This window comes from Corvus kubaryi, unplaced genomic scaffold, assembly GCF_017639235.1.
Source record: "Corvus kubaryi isolate FWS band 111438036 unplaced genomic scaffold, C.kubaryi_AGA036_p1.0 37353, whole genome shotgun sequence".
Classification (NCBI taxonomy): Eukaryota; Metazoa; Chordata; class Aves; order Passeriformes; family Corvidae; genus Corvus; species Corvus kubaryi.
In genome coordinates, this window is record NW_024581115.1 from 3,265,810 (window position 1) to 3,286,485 (window position 20,676).

Here is a 20,676-nt window from a genome sequence, read left to right on the forward strand (position 1 = left end):
CAGAGAGGAGCTGTGCTTCTGCCTTTTTTTGCAGGTTTGCTGTTGCCGGGGAGAGGTTTTAGGCTGTCATCCAGCTAATTCACACCACAGAGACAAGCACTTGAATTAGTTGCATTATCTGCGCCCAGCTAAAGTGGACAAAGGATTAAAGTGTGCTGAGCACCACCACCGTGATTTGCATCTCAGAGCCCCTTCCCACGGGCCCCTTCTGCTCCCAGCCTTTTTTTTTTTTTTTCGTTTTCTGGCTGTGAGCCAGCCAGCATAAGAGCCCTGTTTACAGAAATGATGCCTAGGTTAATATTGCAAAGACCTCATCAAAGCCTGTAGTCGCTACTGAAGCAGAAGGGTCTGACCGCGGGCCATGAGCTGACCGGGCTGCGCACACAGGGGATGAGCCGCAGCCACGCGGCGCCGCCCTTCGTTTGACCAGTTCTGGTCTCAGCCTGAGGTACGAAACTAACTTTCTGCCACCAGGGCATATTTGAAATAATGAGCAAAATCAAACTGTTATTCATCTCTAAAGCTGCACACAAAACCTATATGCAGCTGTTGTGTCAGGGAAAAAACACCATTTGAGTGCTAAGTAAATATTGCGCTGTGCAGTGACCTTATGGGCACTTTTTCTGAGCTCATCCAGCTGCCAGAGATTATTATTTTATGCATGTTTATTCATGTGGAGAGGATGGGGAATGCTATTGCTATACCTTCCAAGCTGCCAGTCTCAGAGAAATCCAAACTGGGATCTCTCAGAAGCAGCTCTAGACCTGGAGAGGTAAAGCAAAAGCCTATCTGCCATCACTGGATTCTAATTAATTAATGGCTTTAAAAATGTTTTTTTATCACCACCACTTTGTAGGTAGGTGTAGTTTTCCTGAAAGGTTCGCACTGAGCTCTGCTGTGACATGCAACCTTTATAGGTTTCTATTTTACTTGGCATTTGCAGTTTTTCTTCCTCTTCTTGGCATGGGGACTGAGTGACCTTAGCAATTGCCAGCAAGGGGACTCCATATGACGAAAGCAGGTGAAAGAGAAAATAAGGGTGGAGCTAGGTAAAGCCAATTCATACCTCAGAGGAGGTGTGGTCCTGTCCTCTACCTGGCTGTGGTAGCAGTCTTGTGAAATATAAAAGAAGGCAGTGGTTTCTTAAGCAATCCGGTGCCAGGATCCTGTAGTGAGAAGGAAGGGAGGTGCTGGAAGAAATGCAGAGCAAGAAGTCAAGAGTGTCAGCTGGGAAAGGTGTGGGAGACCGGTGCTCTGAGCCTCAGGAACACCATCACGCTCTTCCCTGAAGGCCTGTTTGCTGGGCTGAGGGTTGCATGGTAGCTGCACTCCCTTCCCCAGCAGGCTGGCTTAGAGGAGAAAGGAGCTATCATGTCCCAAGGAGAAGCAGGAGGACACGGCACTGCCAAACCCCAGGACCGAGGATGGGCATGGATGGTCCTGCTGGCTGCAGTGCTGCTGCAAGGGCTGACGCTGGGCTTCCCCTGCTGCATCGGTGTCTTCTTCACGGACCTCCAGCACGAGTTCCAGGCCAGCAACAGCCAGACATCGTGGTTCCCGTCCATCATGGTGGCCGTGCTGCATGGAGGGGGTGAGTGACAGCAGGGAATGGCCTCCTCCACCTCCTGCCCTTGTGCTGCTGGTGGAGGGATGTAATGAGGATACTTCCACCATTTAATTAAGGCGGGCGGTGGAAGGGATTGGGAGGTCCAAGCAGAGTAGCTGTTTGGCAGTACACAGCATCTTCAAGCCACTTGGATCCCACAGTCCAAAGCTAAGTGTCCACAGATTCTATGGTCCCTTTTGTCACTCTCAGAGTCAGCCAAGACCCTTGGTCAAAGAAGGCAAATCCCTTTCTCAGCCCAGTTTTTCAGATCAGCAAGAACATAGTTATTTCTCACATAAGCTCTTTGAATAAGGCAGCACACAGTGCTGGAGCTCTGCTACTTTCTTGGTTTATCTTGCCCACAAGAGCACATCTCCTTCCAAGTGCCACATGACAGCTCTGTTCTTTGTGGCTGAAGAGATGCCAAAAGCTGAGCTCCTCCAAGCTGCCAGCTGAGGCAAAGCCTTAAAAGCAGCTCCTTGGGTAGTGGCACGGAGCGCACACCCACGCAGGCATCAGGGTGGACATGCGCAGGGCTGGATCAGTGCAGAATGTGGGTCAGGCAGCACCCTCCGGCTGCAGGGGTGGAAGGAGCATTGTGCTCTGTGGATAGTAGAGTGACTCACTGGTTTTCCCCTCAAAATAAAATGTGGGAGTAACACAGGACAGTGGTCCCAGATTCCACACGCAGATGCAGGGATGCTTTTCTATTTCTGCAGAGAGAAAACCAAATCCCCAGCAGCTTGAGGGCTTCCCAAAGAGGGGCCTGTGCTTTGTGCCCCATACAAATCCTGTGCTTACTCGATAAACAGACAACCCAAACCCTACCAGGCAACAGAGGGAAAGTTCCCAGGGTTGCCCATGTATCCAAGCTTCTCCCTGAGTTCATACCTGCTCCCTTCTAATGCTGGTGAAAGTTGACACTACGTGATAAAGGAAAAAAAAACCAACCCCAGAGCCCTGAGTCACACTGATGTGAAGGCTGTGGTAGGACATGGCTGGCAGCCACCTGCATGAAACTGAGAGTTTACACCTTAGCAGAAACAGCTGGGTCCAGAATATCAAGGTGCAGATTGAAAGAGATGTCGAGGGAAGCGGTAAGGGGAGGAATCACCACTGAGAGTCAGCAGAAATAGAGCAGTATCCTTGGGGCTTGGAATTTGGAAGCTGTTGGGCATTCCCCATCCTGCCTTCCAGCCCCTGTGATCCTTCTGTGATTAGTGGGAAGGATCCAACTGGGACCTGCTGGCTCTAGGAAATGGTCTCAGAAGCAGCTTGGTCCCAGCATGTCCAGGAAGGACAATTCTGGCAGTATCTACAAGAATGTCAATTATCCTGTCATCTTTAATGAAGTAATTTTTGTGTAGGAGGCTGGAACCACAGTAAAAGGTAATACAAAGATCCAAAAGTTATAAATTAGATAAAGAAAGAATAGCCTCACATTGATGATATTCACAATAGAATTTGTCAGGGCACAGCCAGAAAGTTGTACTTTTCTTGCCAGTTATGTCTCCTCTTGCAGGGTGTTACAGCACAGGGGGGCTTGTTCTTGTCCCCCAGTAGCACTAGGCAGCAGTAACATAAACCAGAAGGAAAAATCAACAAAATAAGCAGAGATCAAAGCCTCCCTCTCAGGCCAAGCACATATGGCTTTTGCTGCAACTTCTGACGTCCTTTGCAAGGGGCCAGGCTCTACTTGATTCAGGTTCTCCAGTTACATTCATCATTTCAGCACTTAAATCTTTCCCAAAATTGCATTCCGCTGTCACCAGTATCTCTTAGAAGTGCCTCTCTCTTTTCTTCACCTTTATTCTTTTTAATTCAGAGGAACCGAAGGGGGGAAAAAAATTATTTGTTGCAAAAATTGGAAGAGAAAGGAAAATGGGCAGAGCAGCCTGTTCTCAGAGCAGTCAGTCCTGGGAGAAGGTTTGATGCAGGAGAGCTATGGAAGGAAACGGGGAAGGGCACAGGGCAAACAATGGCTCATAACTCAACCAAACATATCCCATTATCGGTCCTGTGTTCCTAGGTAAAAGCCATTAACGATTATTTTGTTATAAGATAATTTGAGAGATCTCAGGGTCCTACATCTGTCTCCAAAAGGGAATTTCAGGCCCTTACAGGTTCCTGCTCCTAGATATCCATGCACACAGAAACTCTGGACTAACTCATACAAATGCAGCACTTTAGTTGATATTATTCTTGCAAAAGAAACCACAAAAGCCCCAGGCAAGTGAGAAATAACATTTGAAATCCAGACAACAAGCAACCAGGAACTAATAATGAAAAACTCTGATGGTTTTTAGAGCCAATCTCATTATTTTGTAGTGTTCAATGTATGCCTTCTTGGGCTAGTTAAACAGCAGTACCATCCTTAATGTCTTTAGCAGGAGGAAAAATAATCCAATCACATTTGCTGGACAGTTTTTCAAAGGCCAGTGAAGTCTGAAGCGAAAATCTCCCAAGCAGATCAAAATACAGACAGCTGCACTCGTAATTTTAATAATGTTCCACTGTTCACTTGACTGTGTGGATTTTATTTCAAACCAGACATTGATTTAGTTCACAAATACGCCACAGGTTATATTTCCTACACTGACTGACTCCTAATTCTGCAGCTTACAGTAATTTTGCATTTGCTTGCATAACCTTAAATGTTCAGAATTGGGGAAAAAAGTTAATAAAACCTGGAAAACCTTGAGGATCCTCAAAGGAACAGGAAAAGAAACTCTACCTTCAGATCCTCTTCTGCCAGAACATGCAGAGAGAAGCACCTTCCCACTGATGGACTGCAGGTGGGAACTAATCTTTCCCTGCCCCAAAATGAAGGATGTTAAATGTCATTAACAAACCAGTAATTTATCACAATATCATGGAATTCACCAGAAGTCCATTTCCAAGGGTTTTAATGAAAATCCATCACATCCTACTTGATGGTCAAAATCCCAGCAGATCACAGACTTCCCCTCAGCCAACAAGCTGGCCAAGCACTTGGGAGGATCACAGAACAGATTTTCTCTTCCTGTCTCCCCCACTACATTAAGCTGCTGGGACAACCCTTGGGGTCTTTAGACTACATCATTCGATAATTGCAGCAATCCAGCACATACAAAATACTTCCTTCCTCCCTAACTGCTTCCCCTTTTTCTTCTCTGCTTCCAGGGCCCCTCTGCAGCATCCTGGTGAAGCGGTTTGGCTGCAGGTTTGTGGTGATGCTGGGTGGGCTGCTCAGTGGGCTGGGAATGGTGTCCAGCTCCTTCTGCAAGTCCATCAGCCAGCTGTACCTCACGGCCGGCCTCATCACTGGTACGTACCAGAGAGCAGGGAAACTCAGCTGCTGTGCTGGAGATGGGAAATGGGAGAGCCCCAACTAAGTGGTCACATTTTTCCACTCATCTGTGAAATAGGAGAACTCAACAGCCTCCCAGCACAGCAGGAATCCTACAGCCACTAGACTTGGCCTTCACACCCCTTTAGCACACACCTCACCCACTCAAGCTCGCTGGGAAGTGTTTCTCTGGAAAAAGCTACAGGTCTCCAGAGGGTAAAATGGAGAAAAAGGATGTCTGTTCTTTTTAGTAGCTTCTCAGCCTTTTGTCTTTCAAGAAGGGAGGGTTTTTTGCTGTTTTTCCAATCTTTGAACATAATGTGTTGGGATAATGTCCTTCCCAGGTTCCCTGGGCTTGTATTTCACCACTCCCAATCAGGGGGAGAATGGAGACATCTTTTTCTAACAAAAGACCATGTTGGTTTTGAACAGAAGTAACAGATGGGAACTTTTCCTTTCCAAATATTTCTCCTATGTAACTGACATTCAACTCTTGGTTTTTAATAACACAAGAGAAATTAATTCCCCACTCTGGGACCAATCCTGGTGGATCTTGCAAGTTAAGCAGTGGCCACTGCATAGAGAGAAAAACAAGCAACTCCCTAAGCCCTGATGAAAGCATCAGGAAAGCAGCAGTGCTTGTTGCATGTGGTGTTACACCCAAGTTTTTAATGAACAATTCCATAACAACTTTAGGAATTGCGGTGTGTCCCAGAAAAATGTCCGTTTAGATGAGTATATTACTATACCCAAGAACACAAATAGTTTAATTTACACACAACATCCTTCTTCATCCCTGATGTGAGGTTTCTGAGTATTAATCAGTCCCTGGGGGATGTGTGGCCTGGCAGGTCAGAAAATGCTTCAGTGGCAGATGAAGTCATCTGTGGGTACACCCTGAATTTTCGCCCTTTAAGACAACATAGAAGGATCATTTACTCTTTTATTCTCACTTTTAGGTCTGGGATCATGTTTCAGCTTCCAGGCAGGAGTGACTGTGCTGGGCTACTACTTTGTACGGTGGCAAACACTGGCCAATGCCGTGGCCTCCACTGGCGTCTCCCTCGGTTTCACGGTGTGGCCACTGCTGTCTCAATACTTGCTGGATGAGATGGGTTGGAGAAACACCTTCCTCATCTTCGGAGGAATACTACTGAACTGCTGTGTTTGTGGAGCCATCATGAGACCCATTCAGCTGGCATCAGGGTCACTCTCACAGTCTGCCAAGCCTGAAGAAGAGCCAGGGAACAGAGCACAAGAGGCACAGCTGTCCAATGGAGCATCTCCTCACCACCCCATGCTCCAGCAGCACACCAGAAGGACAAAATGCTTCCAGGTGCTGCAGAAGTACCTGGCTTTTGACATCTTCTGTCAAAACAAAGGTTACCAGATTTACACTATTGGAGTGACCTGGATGATGATGGGGTTTGCCTTACCTCATGTCTACCTTGTGCCTTATGCCATCCACAACGGGGTGGAGGAACACAAGGCAGCCCTTCTCATCTCCATCATCGGGTTCATCAATATCTTCATCCGCCCTCTCACAGGGCTGCTCTCAGGACACAGAGTCTTCACAGGGAGACGCATCTACCTGTTCAGCCTGGCCGTGCTCCTCTATGGGCTCAGCAATTTCATCTGTGTCATCTCAGCTGAGTTCAGTGTGCTCATCCTCTACTGTGTCATCCTCAGCATAGCCATGAGTGGCATCGGGGCGCTCACCTTCCAGGTGCTGATGGATGTGGTAGAGATGGACAGGTTCTCCAGTGCTCTAGGGCTCTTCACCATCCTGGAGAGCATCACCCTCCTCATCGGGCCCCCGCTTACAGGTGAGAGAGGCTATGAAAGCTGGCTGGGGGAAAGGTGGTGGTTTGGAAACTGGTGACAAGTGTTTGGGAGCATCAAGAAGAGGAATAAAGGAGTTTCCAGACCCATGGTGTAGGTGAGTTATGCAAAGGGAGCAATATAAAGGACAGGGTGGGAAAGGAATGATCAGCCTTTTCTGACAGTTGGAAGGTCATTTCTGCAGCTGCATCAAGAGCAGACTGAAAATATGACTCGGTAAGGGATCTGATAGGTATGGGAGCAATGAGAGCTTTTTTCCAGTGAGTGGCAAGAAGCAGACAGGAATTACTGTGAACTCTTTCACCATTTTGCCAGTTTGCATTGTTTTATCCATGAAGTCTCAAGGAATTGTGAACATCCCATTAAAAAAATTAACTGTTCAGAATTATTACCAGTCCTACATTATTCAAAAGCCCCGTAGTAAAAGCTTCTGTTCAGTCTTTCTCTCCAAGTTCTGGAGTGTATTAATTTTTCTCTGGAGACAAGAAAGGAGCTAGTTATGACTCTCAGTCCAATAAATTATTCACAGTTCACTCCAAATGTCACTAAGTGACCTGTCCAAGACACGCCTGCTCCCGCAGTACAGCAGTAAATTCAAAAGACTAACAAACAACAAATGTCAACCTGAGCATGTCAACCTCAGTTCAGGCTTTAGTTCTCTTCTCCAGACAATGAATTGTGGCTACTCAGCAGGAAAATTATGTCTGGTTCAATAATGTGATGGCAACATGCACCATGCTTCATGGTACTCCCTGGCATTAGTGTGTCAGTCACTTTTCTCAAAGAGCAAAAAAGGTCCTTTCTTGGACATCTCTGACAGGAGCAGCAGATGGGCAAAACAAAGCACAGTAAAAGCAGCTCCATTTCTGTTTGTAGTCCTAAAATCTGCTACGGAAAAGTGCACTGTGGAAAGAAACATCACTAATCTTGACTGAAAAATACAAGCAAATAAACATTATTCCAGTATTTCCGCATTGATAAGCAGCCTATGGAAAGCATCATGTATTTGGCCCAAGCATCACTTTTCCATCTCTAACATTAGTGTTAAATTACTCCCTTGATATCTCATGCTTCTAAACGGTTTATATTGAGGTCATTTAATGTTAGTCATAATCTTGTTGTGCTGCGAATTTCCTTATCCCTCATTACACAGGATTAGAGACAAATGTTCAGTTTAGAGACCCTAGTATGTAAATTTCTGAGCTATTTCTCTCTCTAGTTGTTCTATTTTCTGCCCTAGGATGTAATAGGGTCACTCATTCCAAAAGCCACTGAGTGGCAGTGGCACCAGTGTCCTCTGCTGAGCAAATGAAATGTAGCAGCAGGTTGAGGAAAAATTGCAATTTCCTTTCTTTCCTGATTTCTCTGTATATTGAGAAATACTTTCTACAGAAGTATCACCTGACTTGAGACTATAAATAAAAAAGTAAACAATCCCTAGAATCTAGAGAAGAGGAGAGAACTTAACTCATCAGAGAATGCTTGTCTTTTGTATATGGCAGTTTGCTGAATGATGCAGGTTTAACATTCAGGTAAATGTATACCTTTAGTGTGCTTCTTCTCTTTGGCTAAGCTATGGCTTCTACTTCAGGTCTCCTGGTAGACGTAACCAGTGATTTCCACTACGTCTTCTACAATTCCAGCTTCTTCCTCATATCAGCTGCATTATTTATGGGACTCAGCTTCTGTGCTCTGGAAAAAAAAAACAAACTGAGAGAGGCTTCCAAAGCACATTTGGACAATCCCTCCAGATATCAATACAGTGAAACATCAACAGAACCAAAGGCTGAAAATCAATCCCCTCCAGCAGTTGAGTACATCACAAGTGTATGAAAATAAAGAAGGGGAAGAAAGAGCAACACAATGAAGTGGTCTGTACAAAGCAACACATGGCCCAACACTGGCAGCAGATGAGAAAAAACCAGTCTGCTTTCCACAACTGTCATCTTCCTTTTGCACTTCCACTCCACAGGGCCATGGCAGACTCCAAGACAGCCATTCAGACCACGGGCCCAGCCCAGAACCCAGCGCCAGCCAAGGAGACAATGCACAAAGAGATCTGAGCTCTCCTAAATCAAACCATGGGATAACAGCCACAGAACCCAGCGCCAGGAGACAAAAGCTGTGTCAGTTCAACTGGGTTAATTGACTTTAAGAAGTCAACGGAATTTCACAAGCACGTTCCAGTTGGAAGTGCTGGCTAACACGTATTAATGGGTAGTTCTTCACAAAGAAGTATTTTTGCCTCATCTGAATATGCAGTTTTGTTGCACAGGCTTCCTGGTTACTTCCCATGTTGGGGGTGGCAAGACAAACACTTTCTACAGGACGTGTGTTATTATTTTCCACATCTCTAAATATTATACAGAAGCAGCTGTGTGGGTTGTAGAACTCAAACAAGTCTCTAGTAAGATCAACTATTTTCTCCTACGAAACATATACAGGAGTTCTTCATGCCAAGGACAGTTTCAAAGCCTCAAAATTCAACTCCAGAGCCTCAACAAAAAAAAACCAACCCACCCACCAAGGCTTGGAGTGCCTGCTTTGTATAACTACTGATATCTCAAGTGCTGTTTAATGTAACATAAAAGAGGATTCGTGGTTCATGTAAACAGCATTAACTGGAACTCATTTGGGGCAGGGAGGGTGGTATTAGACCTAAGAATAAGGATATGCATTATTTTATAGGGCAAAATTCAAAGCAACTGTATGTCCTCTTTGTGGAGATCAATTCAGCTCTTTAGTCTTAGACTTCTGAACTTAATTACACCAGCATTCTCAGTATAGAGAACTTTGTACAAACATACTTCTTATAAGTACAAGCAGAACTTACAAAGAAATCTGTGGAGAAAGCATACTGAGAAAAACCAGTGTTGCTGACTTTCTAGCCATGCAGCCTTGACTGTAAGTGGCTTTTTTCTGCCACATTCCCGGGATTTAGGCTTGTCACTGCTCAGATGATGGCTGCAGCACCCTCAGCATCAGCTCAAGATGCAAACTGTTCGTGTTCTGTATCATTCCTGATCCAACAGACGTGGATAACAGCTCATGAAGCACACGGATGAAGATAACCCAACACATCAGAACAATCAAAGAGATGGAAGTACAAAATGGGAGTGAAATGGAAGAAGTAACAGCTTTCAATGGAACTCCAGCACCTGTCTAAGAACTGTTATATCAAACTCAACTGCAGTGCTTACCTGGAAAACTGTCCTATCAGATTCCTAGTGATAAACCCACAGTTTTCATTAGAGCTCCTCAGACAAAACAAACCAACCAACAAAAAAAACCCCACTCTGGATGAAACCACTGGAAAACTGACTCCAAGGTCTTCAGATACTACGATGGCTTTCACAGCTGGCTTTTACACAGAAAAGGCATCAGCCCTTCAGAAGGGTTCCTGCTCCCACAGCTCAGTATCTTCTCCAGTACTGCCCTGGGATTACAGTCCCAGGAGGATTTGCATTGTCTGATCAAACCTATACTTAAATAAGATTATTAGTGGGAGATATACATATCTAATCTCTCATCACATGTGTTTATTAACTTATGTAATGCTTACATGGTCCATAACTATGAAGCAAACAGGGGCTGGTGCTTCTCATCAAAACAGACCAGTGTACATTCCTAGGAAAATGAGGGTGCTTTCTCAAAAAAGCAATGAAAAGGGATTAAGTCCCAAATCTCTTCTAGCTATTGCAAATAAACAGCTAAGCATCCGAACAGACTGCTATTTTCTCTGTGTGTAATTCTTATATTTTTAATTCTGTTCACCTTTCTACATTCCCTTTCTGTTTTCTTATGGAAGTATGAGGTTGTGTTGCTCCAGATCCTCCCACTGCTACAAATTACCTGGGCAAACCAGGCAAGATATGGTGTAAGCTACAACCCACTAAAATTTCTCACATGAAACAAAGGTTAGGTGAAGGAGCAATGGAATGGCTCTTGTGTGGAGCCAACTGCTCCGCCTGTAATGCTTTTGCCCTGGCTGCTTCATAAGAAAGGAAATATACAGGACAAAACCAAAAAATCTTCACCAACTGAAGCTGACACAGAGATCAGCTCCTCCTACACCAAGGCAAAGAAACCTGTTTTGATCATTTCTTGATTGTGCACAGCAGTGCAAGATAATTTAGGATGGAAAGCAGGGAGAGTGCTTTCCAGAACTGCTTTTTGATATTCCCAGACTCATCACTGGGGTCACTGGGACTTATTCGCAGGCACAGGGAGTGTTTCTGGGAAGAAAAACAACCAATTCACAAACCTGTTGTTTTAACATTTCTCAACTTGCTGACTGAAACCTTTCTAACAGCCTTACAGAACTCAAGCCTGAAAACAGAGCTGTCTCCCCCGGTTACTTTCCACAGACCCTTTAAAAGTAATCCACAACCCATAGGTTTGAAGCAAATCCTCGGCAGACAAGAAGTAACATTTTATGCTGTGTTTCCACAGGTGAATAAGATGTCTGAGTTCCCGTAACTCTCCTTTCCGCAGATCTCTTCTCCCGTGTGTGTTTCAAACCTGAACTCCACGCTGCCTTGAGCAGGAGCTTGGCAAAGGATAACAGGAGGGACCTGAGCATGCTACAGAATAATAAATGTTCCCCCTCAGAGGGATCCTACAGGTGCAGCAACACTCAGTCCTTAGGAATCTTGGGGACCAGAAGGAAAAGAAAGCAATAAAAGTTCCCCTCATTAGTTTAAGGTCAGCCCTTTATGCAAGGCAACCACAGCCCAACTGAAGCAGTTTCTTTAATACCAGCAGACAGTAAAATAACCCTGGCTTTAATTCGGGACAAACACTAATAACTCAGCCAGGTTACAAATCTCTGAGAAACAGCAGAGCAACAAAAACTGACCAGAATTAAATGTTCCTTTCTCCCCGGGTCCCCTCTTGCCCCTCCCCTGCTCCCTTTATCACTGAAGATACTCTGACTCTTGCAAGATAAGCATTTTGGCAAGAAGCACCTTTACTCGCTAAAATTAAACATTCACTGGGAAGCTCACACTGAAGTATTGCAAGATCATGATCCTTTAAAGCCTAAGGTTCTCTGCCGGGGTAATAATTGGGAAAGTTTATGATTATTTATTTATATTTAATAGCAATAAACCCCAAATAAAGGTTACAGCAATCTAACACACTCTAAGACACCTCAGAAGTTCAAAATCACTTAATTTAAGAGCTTGGCTTGCTGTTTGCAGACATGGCTAGTAGCTATAAGAAAAGAAACAACTACTAGAAATTAAAATTTCCTGAATTCTGGCTTCAATATGCTATGGAAGTCACCAGAATAGCCCCTGGAGCTGTGACTACGCCAGCTAGCCCAGTCCCTGCTCTGGGAACTGCTCTGGCAAACAGCAAGTGCTTGGAGCACTCAGACCATTAAACTATACAGCCAATATTGGGTGAGTAAATGCAGTTCTTACAAACAGAAGAAATAGCATTTTTCCTTTTTAAACACAGTTTCCCCCCCCTTAGTCAATCCCAGTAGTGCTCTGTTTGTATGGACTAGCTCCCGGTGTTTGCTTTCTCTGCTCCTGCTTTCCCACATTGCTCATTTACCTTCTATTTAATGACAGATGAAGCTTTAAAGTGTATCAACACTTACCACTTACAAAGGCACACATAAGAAGAGATTTCTTAGTACAGTAGCAAAACATTCTAATATAGACATAGTCTGTAGCACCTTTGCTGATCATCTTCACATATATATACTCAAATATGCACATAAAAATACATATATATATTTAGACATATACATAAATACATACTGACTTCAGTTGATAATTATGCTAAGAGCTGAAGTTGCTAGTGCTTAGTCTGGCTTAAACTTTTGTACCAGGTAGAAATAAATACCTTCCCTTTCATGTTCTGTGTCTTCCCACACCATTACAATGTTAAAATATTTAGCATTACTGCATTCAGTGAAGCTTTCTTTGCTCATCCTTCTATTTAATGTAGTCATGGGCAGATAATTTTAGTGGCCCCAGCTGTGTGGGTTATCAGCCCACCACTCTTGTCACTGGTGCCGTGTGGATCAGTCCATGACTAATTTGCTTGATATGAAAATCAATTGTATTTGAGATAACACAAAAGACAACATGTTCTCACTGCCTGTTCCTTGCCTTATCCACAGAAGAACATCCATGCATGTAATTGCTTCAATAAAAGCAGTACAAATTTCTGCAGAGTCCACTCCCACAATTTACGATCTTTATTAACCTTTACCTTGTATATTTACACGACATGAACCATAATTGAACCCTCTTGCAGCACGTAAAACTGCGGTGGTTTCACTGAGCTGTGTTAGTTCAAGACAAGGGAATTGCTCTGCTCTGTGCCCAAACCTTTGTACAGCCAAGGTGGAATCACCTGCTGCTCTTTTAATTCACTCCTTGGGTTTGTTTCATTTTCTTTCCCAGGTAATTTACCTCACTCTGCACATATGTTTTTACCTTTTCTCCCTCAGCTTCGTGAGTTGCAATCCCGTTATTTAGACTGGAACTGATCCAGGAGCAGCACTACCACAAGGGCAGCAGCACTGGGATGGAGCAGCAAAACCCATACAGAGGTGAAAATTCTTTTAAGTAATCAGTGGGGAAAGGTCAGCTGGTTTGCAGAACAAAGCGTTTAAACAGCAAAGCTTTGCCATATAACGAGACAGCCAAATACCTCGACGCAGTTCATTTATCTTGAGATATTTGATATATTTATTTATATTTTGATATAATTATATACAATACATTTAGGAAGAGAGAGGAAAGACAGGCACCACCGCTCCTCCTCAAAGGAGTAGGCCCGCCCGCCGCCCACCAAATGGCGGCCGCCCCGCCCCGCCTGAGGGAGCCGGCCCCGCCGTGCACCGCCCACAAAATGGCGGCCGCCCCGCCTGAGGGAGCCGGCCCCGCCGTGCACCGCCCACAAAATGGCGGCGTGTGGGCCTTGCTTTCCGCCCTGAGACAGCCGGTTCCTCCCCATCCCTCGGTACACCCGGTCCCTGAGCCGACGCTGCCCCGGGGGAACGGGCAGCCCCGGGGGTGTGTGTGTGCCGCGATGGAACTGGGTCGGCTGGAATACCTGCAGGCGCTCGTCACCGAGTTCCAGGTGACGGACAGCACAGGTAACAAACGGCGCTGCTCGCTCGTCCTCTCCGTGTCGAGCGTTTCCTCACACACCCGACCCTTTTTCCTTGCAGAGGCCAAGGAGCAGGTGCTGGCGAACCTGGCCAACTTCGCCTACGATCCCAGCAACTACGAGTACCTGCGGCAGCTCCAGGTGCTGGACCTGTTTCTCGATATGCTCACCGAGGAGAACGAGACCCTCGTGGAGTTTGCCATGGGTAAGGGCTGCTCCTCAGCTGACGCCTGGTCAGGGAACACCCGGCCCTGCGCTCGGTTAGGTCGTTAATCCTCCCCAAATTCACGCAGGGCTCCAAAAACAAACCCACACTGTGCTGGTAAAGCCTCCTTTAGTGCAGAATAGGAGAGAGGTCAGAGGCGGGCATGACCCTCCATGTCCTCACAGGGCTTAATAAAGGCACTATCTGGAAAGGATTTTGGGTTGTTTGTTTCTTTTCTAAACAGTACCTGATTAACTTTTTACTGAAATCTCTTCTATAGAGAAGCAGTCATTAATACATAGATTTTGCCAGGTCTGTTGTACAGATCCATGTAACCATTCTGCTATTGGCAACTGGTCTTCTAGAATACTACCTGACATTTTTAATAAATCCTCTGAGGAACTGCCTTACCGTGATTTTTCATGGTCTGAATGTAAGCTAAGGGGGCAGATCCTGTGAGCAGCTCTATGAGATGATATTAAACGTATTTGATTTTTAAGGTTTGTGGCTGCATCTCAAAGTTTCATATTTCAAACATTCTGTGGTTCTTGGCTACTTACTCTGGTTATCTCCATTCTCTGGCTTCCTGTAGCACCTGCAATAAACTGCTGGCTCGTGTCTTCCACTAGGGATGAGTGATCCTGGAATCATTCTGTGAAAGCAGTTATGTGCAGCAGTAACAGTGCCCTCTAATGACACACAGGAGGAGGAGTGTGCTGGTGGAAAATCTCGGGAAAGAATCAACAAAACATGGCCTAGGGAACCGTTAAGAATTTTCCGTCCAAACAGAAGATCTGGATGTTAGAAACAGGATGAGCAGTGAATTTGGACAGATGTTTTTCTCTTGCCGTTCCAGGTGGTCTTTGCAACCTGTGCTTGGATAAAACAAACAAAGAGTACATCCTGGAGGCCAACGGGGTGGAGCCCATCATCAACTGCTTGTCCAGCTCCAACGAGGAGACCGTGGTGTCGGCCGTGACCACGCTGATGTTCCTGACGACGCCGCGCTCGCGCGTGCAGACCACGGCACTGCCCGTGGTGGAGTGCATGCTCCGCTTCTCGCTCTCGGCCAACACGCGCCTCAGCAACCTGGCATCCATCTTCCTGCAGGATTACTGCAGCCCTCCGCAGGTGGAGGAGGCCAGGAACCTCAGCAGGCACACGGCAGTGGGGATTCCTCTGCCCAAGGACTGAGCGCGGGGCTGTGGAGAGGGGAACCTCCTGCTGTTCTCGCTTTCTGCTCAGCAGGTCAAGAGCAGCATTAAAGACGGGGGGCTGGTCCCACCAGTGCTGGGGTTTAGTTAACAAAGAGGATGGAACAGCACTACCATGGCAGCTGGGCCAAGCACACAGCCAAGCCTGCAAGCAAATATTTAAAATAAAGCAGGTCATGGCTGCACATTGGAGAGTACTTTGCCAAGTGCAGCTCAGCACCCAGCTTGCTCAAGTAACCCTTCCCAGCAATGAGGGGTTTTCTGCTTGGGTTATTGGGCAGAATTATGTCCCCTCTGGTTCCTGGATAGTTGTGCTGCAGCTCTCCCCTTCAGTGTCAGTGACAAGGAACGCTAAGTGTCAACTCAAGTGACTGAAATGTCACAGAAATTTATTTCTCTTGCAGAGAAAAGAGTTTCCCTGCCCTGGCAGTTCACAGTCTCTGCATCCCTGTGGCACTAGTTATGCCATCCTCCAATCATGGCACAGGCAGCCAGCTAGGGAATCACTGCATAGGACAGGCTGTAGCTACCCTACAAATGAAGAAGTGGTAAGTTTTTCTTTCATTACCACTGGTGAGAAAGGTGAAGTCAAAAAAAAAAAGGGGGCTCATGGCAGTCTGCCTCATAAGAACAGCTGTCTTGTAAAAGCTTCTCTTAATAAAACATTAACTTAAATGCTGTGTAATCAGTTCTGTGTGAGCTCATGAATGTTTTTCTCCAGCACTTGCAGCCTTTGCCCACTCTTACTGAAGCACACGGGCCAGAAATCGAAGCCAGCTTAGTCTCTTTTCATTATCAGCCAATGAGGCAAGAGAAAACCCAAGAGCCAGGGTGGCTAAACACATAACATTTATAAGGTTTGACTTGAGCCCAGTGCTCCCTGACAGACACCCACACTGGATCTGCTTACCTTTCAGAGCCTTCCTCCTTCCTCTTTTTCCCTCCCCTCTGCCCCCAGACAGCACAAACCAAACAGGAGTGAGGTTAAACACACACAAAAATCCAACCACAGCTGCTTGTAGTTTATAATTTCTCTTCTCCTACAGCAAACATCCAAAACGCTACAGAGATTAACTGAGTGCAGAGCAATCTTCCAGAAGCCCAAGAGCACTGTGTGACAGGAGCAGCTCATTTACTGTGACTGACCCCTGCAGTGACAGTGCCTCCTGGCCATGGGAGGAGATGGGCTGGTTGTTCCCTGGCAGTGGGAAGAATGCAGCATCCCCTTCCTGCACTACTTCCTCCGCTTGCTTTCCAGGATGGCCTTCCAGTCGTCAGCCCAGGAGCGCAGGCGCCGGCGCGGGGCCGGCAGCTGGACGTGCCTGTTGTGGCAGCAGGTGAACAGGATGTGCTCCCAGCTCGGGTTGGGCTCTGCGCCTGTGGGAAGGGGGGGAAAAGCTGCAATCAGCTGGGGATGGCTCCCCAGCCAACAGCCAGCCATGGAAACGCTGTTCAAACCTTGGATGGTGTCCTTGTCATCAAACAGCAGGTCAGCAGCCACCACGGTCTTGTCTCGGGTCAGAATAATCCGCTCCACAAACTCGGGTCCCAAGTGTTTCTCTACCCACTTATACTGCAGAGACAAGGAATAGGAGAAAATCCCGCTGTGCTCTCGGTTTGCACATCACTTATGTCAGACCAGCCCTAATAGAGTAATTTTTTACCCCTGTAAACCTTCACCTGTGTCTAGGAATCCCCACATGGAGCCTGGCTGTGGCCCAGGATGCTGATTAAACCTGTCTGTGTGACAGCTGCCACTCAGCACTGCCCTGGCCATGCCCAACTGTTGAGTTTGTGAGAAGCACTGGCTGCTTGCCCAGAGCACGTGGGTTGTACCCATCTAAGTCATTCCAGTGACCAAATTACCCCTTCCATTCTCATGCCACTGACAAGAAGGATTTATTCCAACACTACAGCCTCCTGAACACAGCACTGGCCTCTTTTGGGACATCTCAGGCTCCAGATTCAGACTGAAGTAAGTTTTGTTGGTTGATGGTTCTCCAGAGTGGAATCCCCTGGGAATATCCCATCCCTGTGGGCTGCACTGTAACAGTTCCTTTGCTGTCACCTGCTGACACAGCTGGTCCCAGCCCAGCTCCAAAAGCCCAGGGATCACATGCTCCACAGTAATTCTGGCACCATGTGGCACTTGGAGATTCCCTGTCCTGAGTTACTGCTCTGTGTGTGGGAAGCTGTCCCTCAGACAGGGATTGAGGGAAGCCTGGCAGCCAGAGCAGCTACTGTCTTTAGAAAGGAATAGCTCCAACTTGGGTAGTATGAAACAGCAAGGCCTTGCAAAAGCAGCATTAAACCCAATAAAAACAATTCCCTCCCACCTTTTCCACAATGCAGTGCTCGTATTTCCGGAGAGGGCTCGTGCAAATGAAGACTTCAGTGCTGAAAAGAAACAGCCTTTGTTAGCAGTGAGGGGAAAGTGTGTAAGGTCCTGGAAAAGGGCTGCAGGGTGCGAAGTGTCCTTACTCCTGCATGTGGAGCATCTCCTGCACAGCTTCCAGGGCTCCTGGAATTGGATCCAAGTCTAGGAAGAAGCCAGGCGACTCATAGACACTGGCTACCTTGGCCTGCAGGAGACAGAGGACGATGAGCAGCGGCTGTGCTCTGTCACAGCACTCTCCAGTCACCCCCTGTGTGACAGCCCAGTGCTTCCCCCCAGGAGTGAATTATAAAATTTCTCACCTTTCACTTCTGGGAAAGGTCCAGTTTGGGCAGACAAGAAGGAGAAGTCACTTTCTGGTGGTTCATGAGGAGGCAGAGATGCCCCTGGCCTGACTTTGCTCCTACAATCAGCCCTGACCCACTGGAGTCTCTGGGGGCTGAGGGAGACAGAGCTCTCACCCCACCTCTTCCCAGCAGGTCTCTTTCAACTGACTGTGGTGAAAACCAAAGGAACAAGTTGGAGGCTTCTCCTCCTCTGTCACATTTGGCTGAGTTTGCTGAGGGCTCAGGAATTCACCGGGGATGGGTGGGCAGATGCAGGTGCTGCCTATCAGCCCCCTTTTCCTTTAGAGTAGACAGGGCACGGTGGTGACCGTGCCAATGGCCAGGCCAGCACTGCCACACACCTGGGGGGAATCCCTTCAGCAAGAGGGAAGGATGAGAGCGCTGGGAAAGCTCCGTGTCTTTGCTGCTTTTTATGTTTTTCAGTCACCCACTTAAAATATTGTTGAAGGAGCAGACCTTGGCTCCAGCCCGGATGGAGGTAACCCTGAGGTTACCCTGAGGTTACCCTGAGGTAATGGGCTGGTGCAAAGTCTGCTCCAAAGAGTCTGAGACTGCAGCAGGAAGTTCAGAGGTGATTCCTGTGCTTCCCCAAGAACCTTTGGCTCCGTGAGGTGACCTGTGCACCCCATGAGCCCCATCTGGGCTGGGTTTGAGGGTGCTCTCCTCGCCTGGCTCAGCACTGGGCTGAGCTCTGCAATTAAGGCCTTTATCCCTTTTGTGTCTGCACCTGCTCTCAGTGTAAACCCACCTTCCATACAGGCATGTGGGATGCCACGTGAACCAGAGAGGAAATTAATGATAAACAAGTGGGGAAGGAGGTTAGCCCTAAAGGCAGAATCATTTTTAAGTGAGTGTAAATAGGAAAGAAACAAGATTACTGGAGAAACAATGTTATCCCAAGCTAACATAGCCAAAAATGGGACAATAAGATATTTAATATGATACAGTACAGTGCATCTTTAATCTCTAAAAGGACGAGCAGTATTTCCAGGGCAATTTCCAGGTAGGACTGTCCTTCCAGTCCTTTTTCTTCTTCATTTACTGGTAAGACATTCTCACACCTTTTATTATTAGGAAATTTACTGCTTTGAATCCAGCTCTGGTTAGTTAATTTTAAGGATTGCTCCCTGGTGACTGTTCAGTGGCCTGTGTTAAATGAGTGTTTCAGAGCGGGTCACAGCTGATGGGTTTTCCCCTTCCTTATCCCACATCCCATCATGGCAAAGGACCCACAGCAGCACCGAGGGCTGAGGCCCCTTCCAGGCCTAAGTTTCACCCTAAGACAGAGAGATTAAGCTTCCAGTCTCTCTTTACCCTGAGACACACAAATCTTAACTTCCTTGGGGTCACGTAGTGAAGTTCAGAGGTGTCAAAGCAGCATTTTTCCACAAGCATTAAAGTCATACGTTGCCATGCCACTGAACAGTTTGGAAAACTTAATTCTTGTTAAGTATTCTTCAAAGGCAGGCTGCAGCCTTTGCTTAGAAGAGTCCAGCTCTAAAGAGTCCAGCCGAAGGTCTCCTTGCTCTGTATCACCAGTGGAACATCAACATAAAACCCATTTCAATCAAGCAGCAGTGAGGAGTCAAACCAGACTCTCAGATCCTGAAGCTCACTCAGTTATCACCACCTACAAATACTCATAAATCAACAGCCAGAAAGTTGGAAGCACTGTCTGATTTCACACGCAGATCAGAAGAGGTTAAGGAGCCTGTCTAGGTGCAGACATGGCAATCAGATCTGCCCAGATCTCTGTTTCCATGCAAAGCCTCCGTGATCCCAGCAACAATTCCCTGGAGCTCTTCCCAAGGAGACTGAATTACAGACTTGGGGCTCGTGTCTGAAAGCTCTTTTATCCTACAGCAAGACACCAGAAACTGGCAAGTTTCCACCACATCACAAAAAAGTCTGGCTTTGTTGGAGAAAGAAATTTGATTTGATGACTCCTGGAACCAAAAGCCATTTCCTCTCATAAAAAAAGTGACTAGAAATAGAAAGTAAAACCATTTTCTTTCCTCATTTTCATGCTACCAATGCTGAACACTTCCTTTTAACCTCCATTAGTAAGATAACAATTTGGATACAAAACTGGAAGGACTACATCTGTCCCTAAGCTTTCCCATTTACAGGACTTAAAAATAATTCTAGAAATTTTTACCACTGGTGGGGATGTTGAATCCTTTTCTTGAAGCTGTCTGGGGCCAGGAAACATGGAGATAAATCCCCACCAACAAATTGACCACAGACACAGGAGGGCAGAGAGGCAAGTGCAGTGCAAAAAACTTGAACAAAATAAAATGGATTAGAAGTCCTTCTAAATAAAATGGATTTACAGTGTGAAATTAATGATCAACTTGCAATCAAAACAGAAACAGAAATGAAGTAATGGCTCAAGTTTCAAGCGGCAGCTGCTCAGCACCAATTAAGCATGAACACCACTCAGGAAGAGGTGATGCATAAATCATCACCACAGCACTTCCCAGCCCATGTCACGAGAATATCCCACACCCTGGAAGTTCATGGACAGACACAGCCAACACCTGCCACAAAGAGCCTGGTGTCCAGCTGACCCCCTGGTGTCCAGCTCACCCCCTGGTGTCCAGCT

The 20,676-nt window shown here is 46.4% G+C and overlaps 3 protein-coding genes and 1 long non-coding RNA gene across 7 annotated transcripts in view; 2 read left to right on the plus strand and 2 right to left on the minus strand.

Annotated features, from left to right (window-relative positions):
* Positions 1-315: 315 nt before the first annotated feature.
* Positions 316-9,766, plus strand: SLC16A5 (solute carrier family 16 member 5). Of its 2 annotated transcripts, none has more exons than XM_042032500.1 (4): positions 316-1,591; positions 4,769-4,912; positions 5,894-6,760; positions 8,420-8,591. In XM_042032500.1, exons 1-4 carry the CDS (start codon positions 1,372-1,374, stop codon positions 8,488-8,490), a joined length of 1,302 nt encoding a protein of 433 aa, XP_041888434.1. In that variant the 5' UTR covers positions 316-1,371; the 3' UTR covers positions 8,491-8,591. The 2 variants fall into 2 exon arrangements, with proteins under 2 accessions (XP_041888434.1, XP_041888433.1); XM_042032499.1 differs by having other exon boundaries at positions 317-1,591; positions 8,368-9,766.
* Positions 8,321-13,612, minus strand: LOC121666676. The gene is made up of 2 exons (XR_006016730.1): positions 13,232-13,612; positions 8,321-8,468 (listed from the first exon to the last, which is right to left on the minus strand). It is a non-coding gene; the product is annotated as an uncharacterized LOC121666676 (long non-coding RNA).
* Positions 13,613-13,618: 6 nt separating this feature from the next.
* ARMC7 (armadillo repeat containing 7) lies at positions 13,619-16,014 on the plus strand. 2 transcript variants are annotated; one of them, XM_042032503.1, is made up of 3 exons: positions 13,619-13,896; positions 13,972-14,115; positions 14,972-16,014. In XM_042032503.1, exons 1-3 carry the CDS (start codon positions 13,650-13,652, stop codon positions 15,307-15,309), a joined length of 729 nt encoding a protein of 242 aa, XP_041888437.1. In that variant the 5' UTR covers positions 13,619-13,649; the 3' UTR covers positions 15,310-16,014. The 2 variants fall into 2 exon arrangements, with proteins under 2 accessions (XP_041888437.1, XP_041888438.1); XM_042032504.1 differs by having other exon boundaries at positions 13,795-13,880.
* A 316-nt stretch (positions 16,015-16,330) lies between these two features.
* The window catches only part of NT5C (5', 3'-nucleotidase, cytosolic), a 7,144-nt gene continuing 2,798 nt past the window's right edge, over positions 16,331-20,676 (minus strand). The window contains exons 2-5 of one of the 2 annotated variants that reach the window (XM_042032501.1): positions 17,811-17,911; positions 17,666-17,726; positions 16,788-16,902; positions 16,331-16,706 (exon numbers count right to left, since the gene is read on the minus strand). In XM_042032501.1, the coding sequence (XP_041888435.1) occupies positions 16,564-16,706; positions 16,788-16,902; positions 17,666-17,726; positions 17,811-17,911 (420 nt within the window). In that variant the 3' untranslated portion in view covers positions 16,331-16,563. The remainder of the gene's footprint in view (positions 16,707-16,787; positions 16,903-17,665; positions 17,727-17,810; positions 17,912-20,676) is intronic. The other variant, XM_042032502.1, reaches the window with a different exon arrangement.

Coding starts and splice junctions, on each gene's coding strand:
- SLC16A5 (XM_042032499.1), top strand. CDS start 1,372: ATGTCCCAAGGAGAAGCAGGAGGACACGGCACTGCCAAACCCCAGGAC. Junction 1,592..4,768: donor GGCCGTGCTGCATGGAGGGG/GTGAGTGACAGC, acceptor CTCTGCTTCCAG/GGCCCCTCTGCAGCATCCTG. Junction 4,913..5,893: donor CACGGCCGGCCTCATCACTG/GTACGTACCAGA, acceptor TCTCACTTTTAG/GTCTGGGATCATGTTTCAGC.
- ARMC7 (XM_042032503.1), top strand. CDS start 13,650: ATGGCGGCCGCCCCGCCTGAGGGAGCCGGCCCCGCCGTGCACCGCCCA. Junction 13,897..13,971: donor CCAGGTGACGGACAGCACAG/GTAACAAACGGC, acceptor TTTTCCTTGCAG/AGGCCAAGGAGCAGGTGCTG. Junction 14,116..14,971: donor CCTCGTGGAGTTTGCCATGG/GTAAGGGCTGCT, acceptor TTGCCGTTCCAG/GTGGTCTTTGCAACCTGTGC.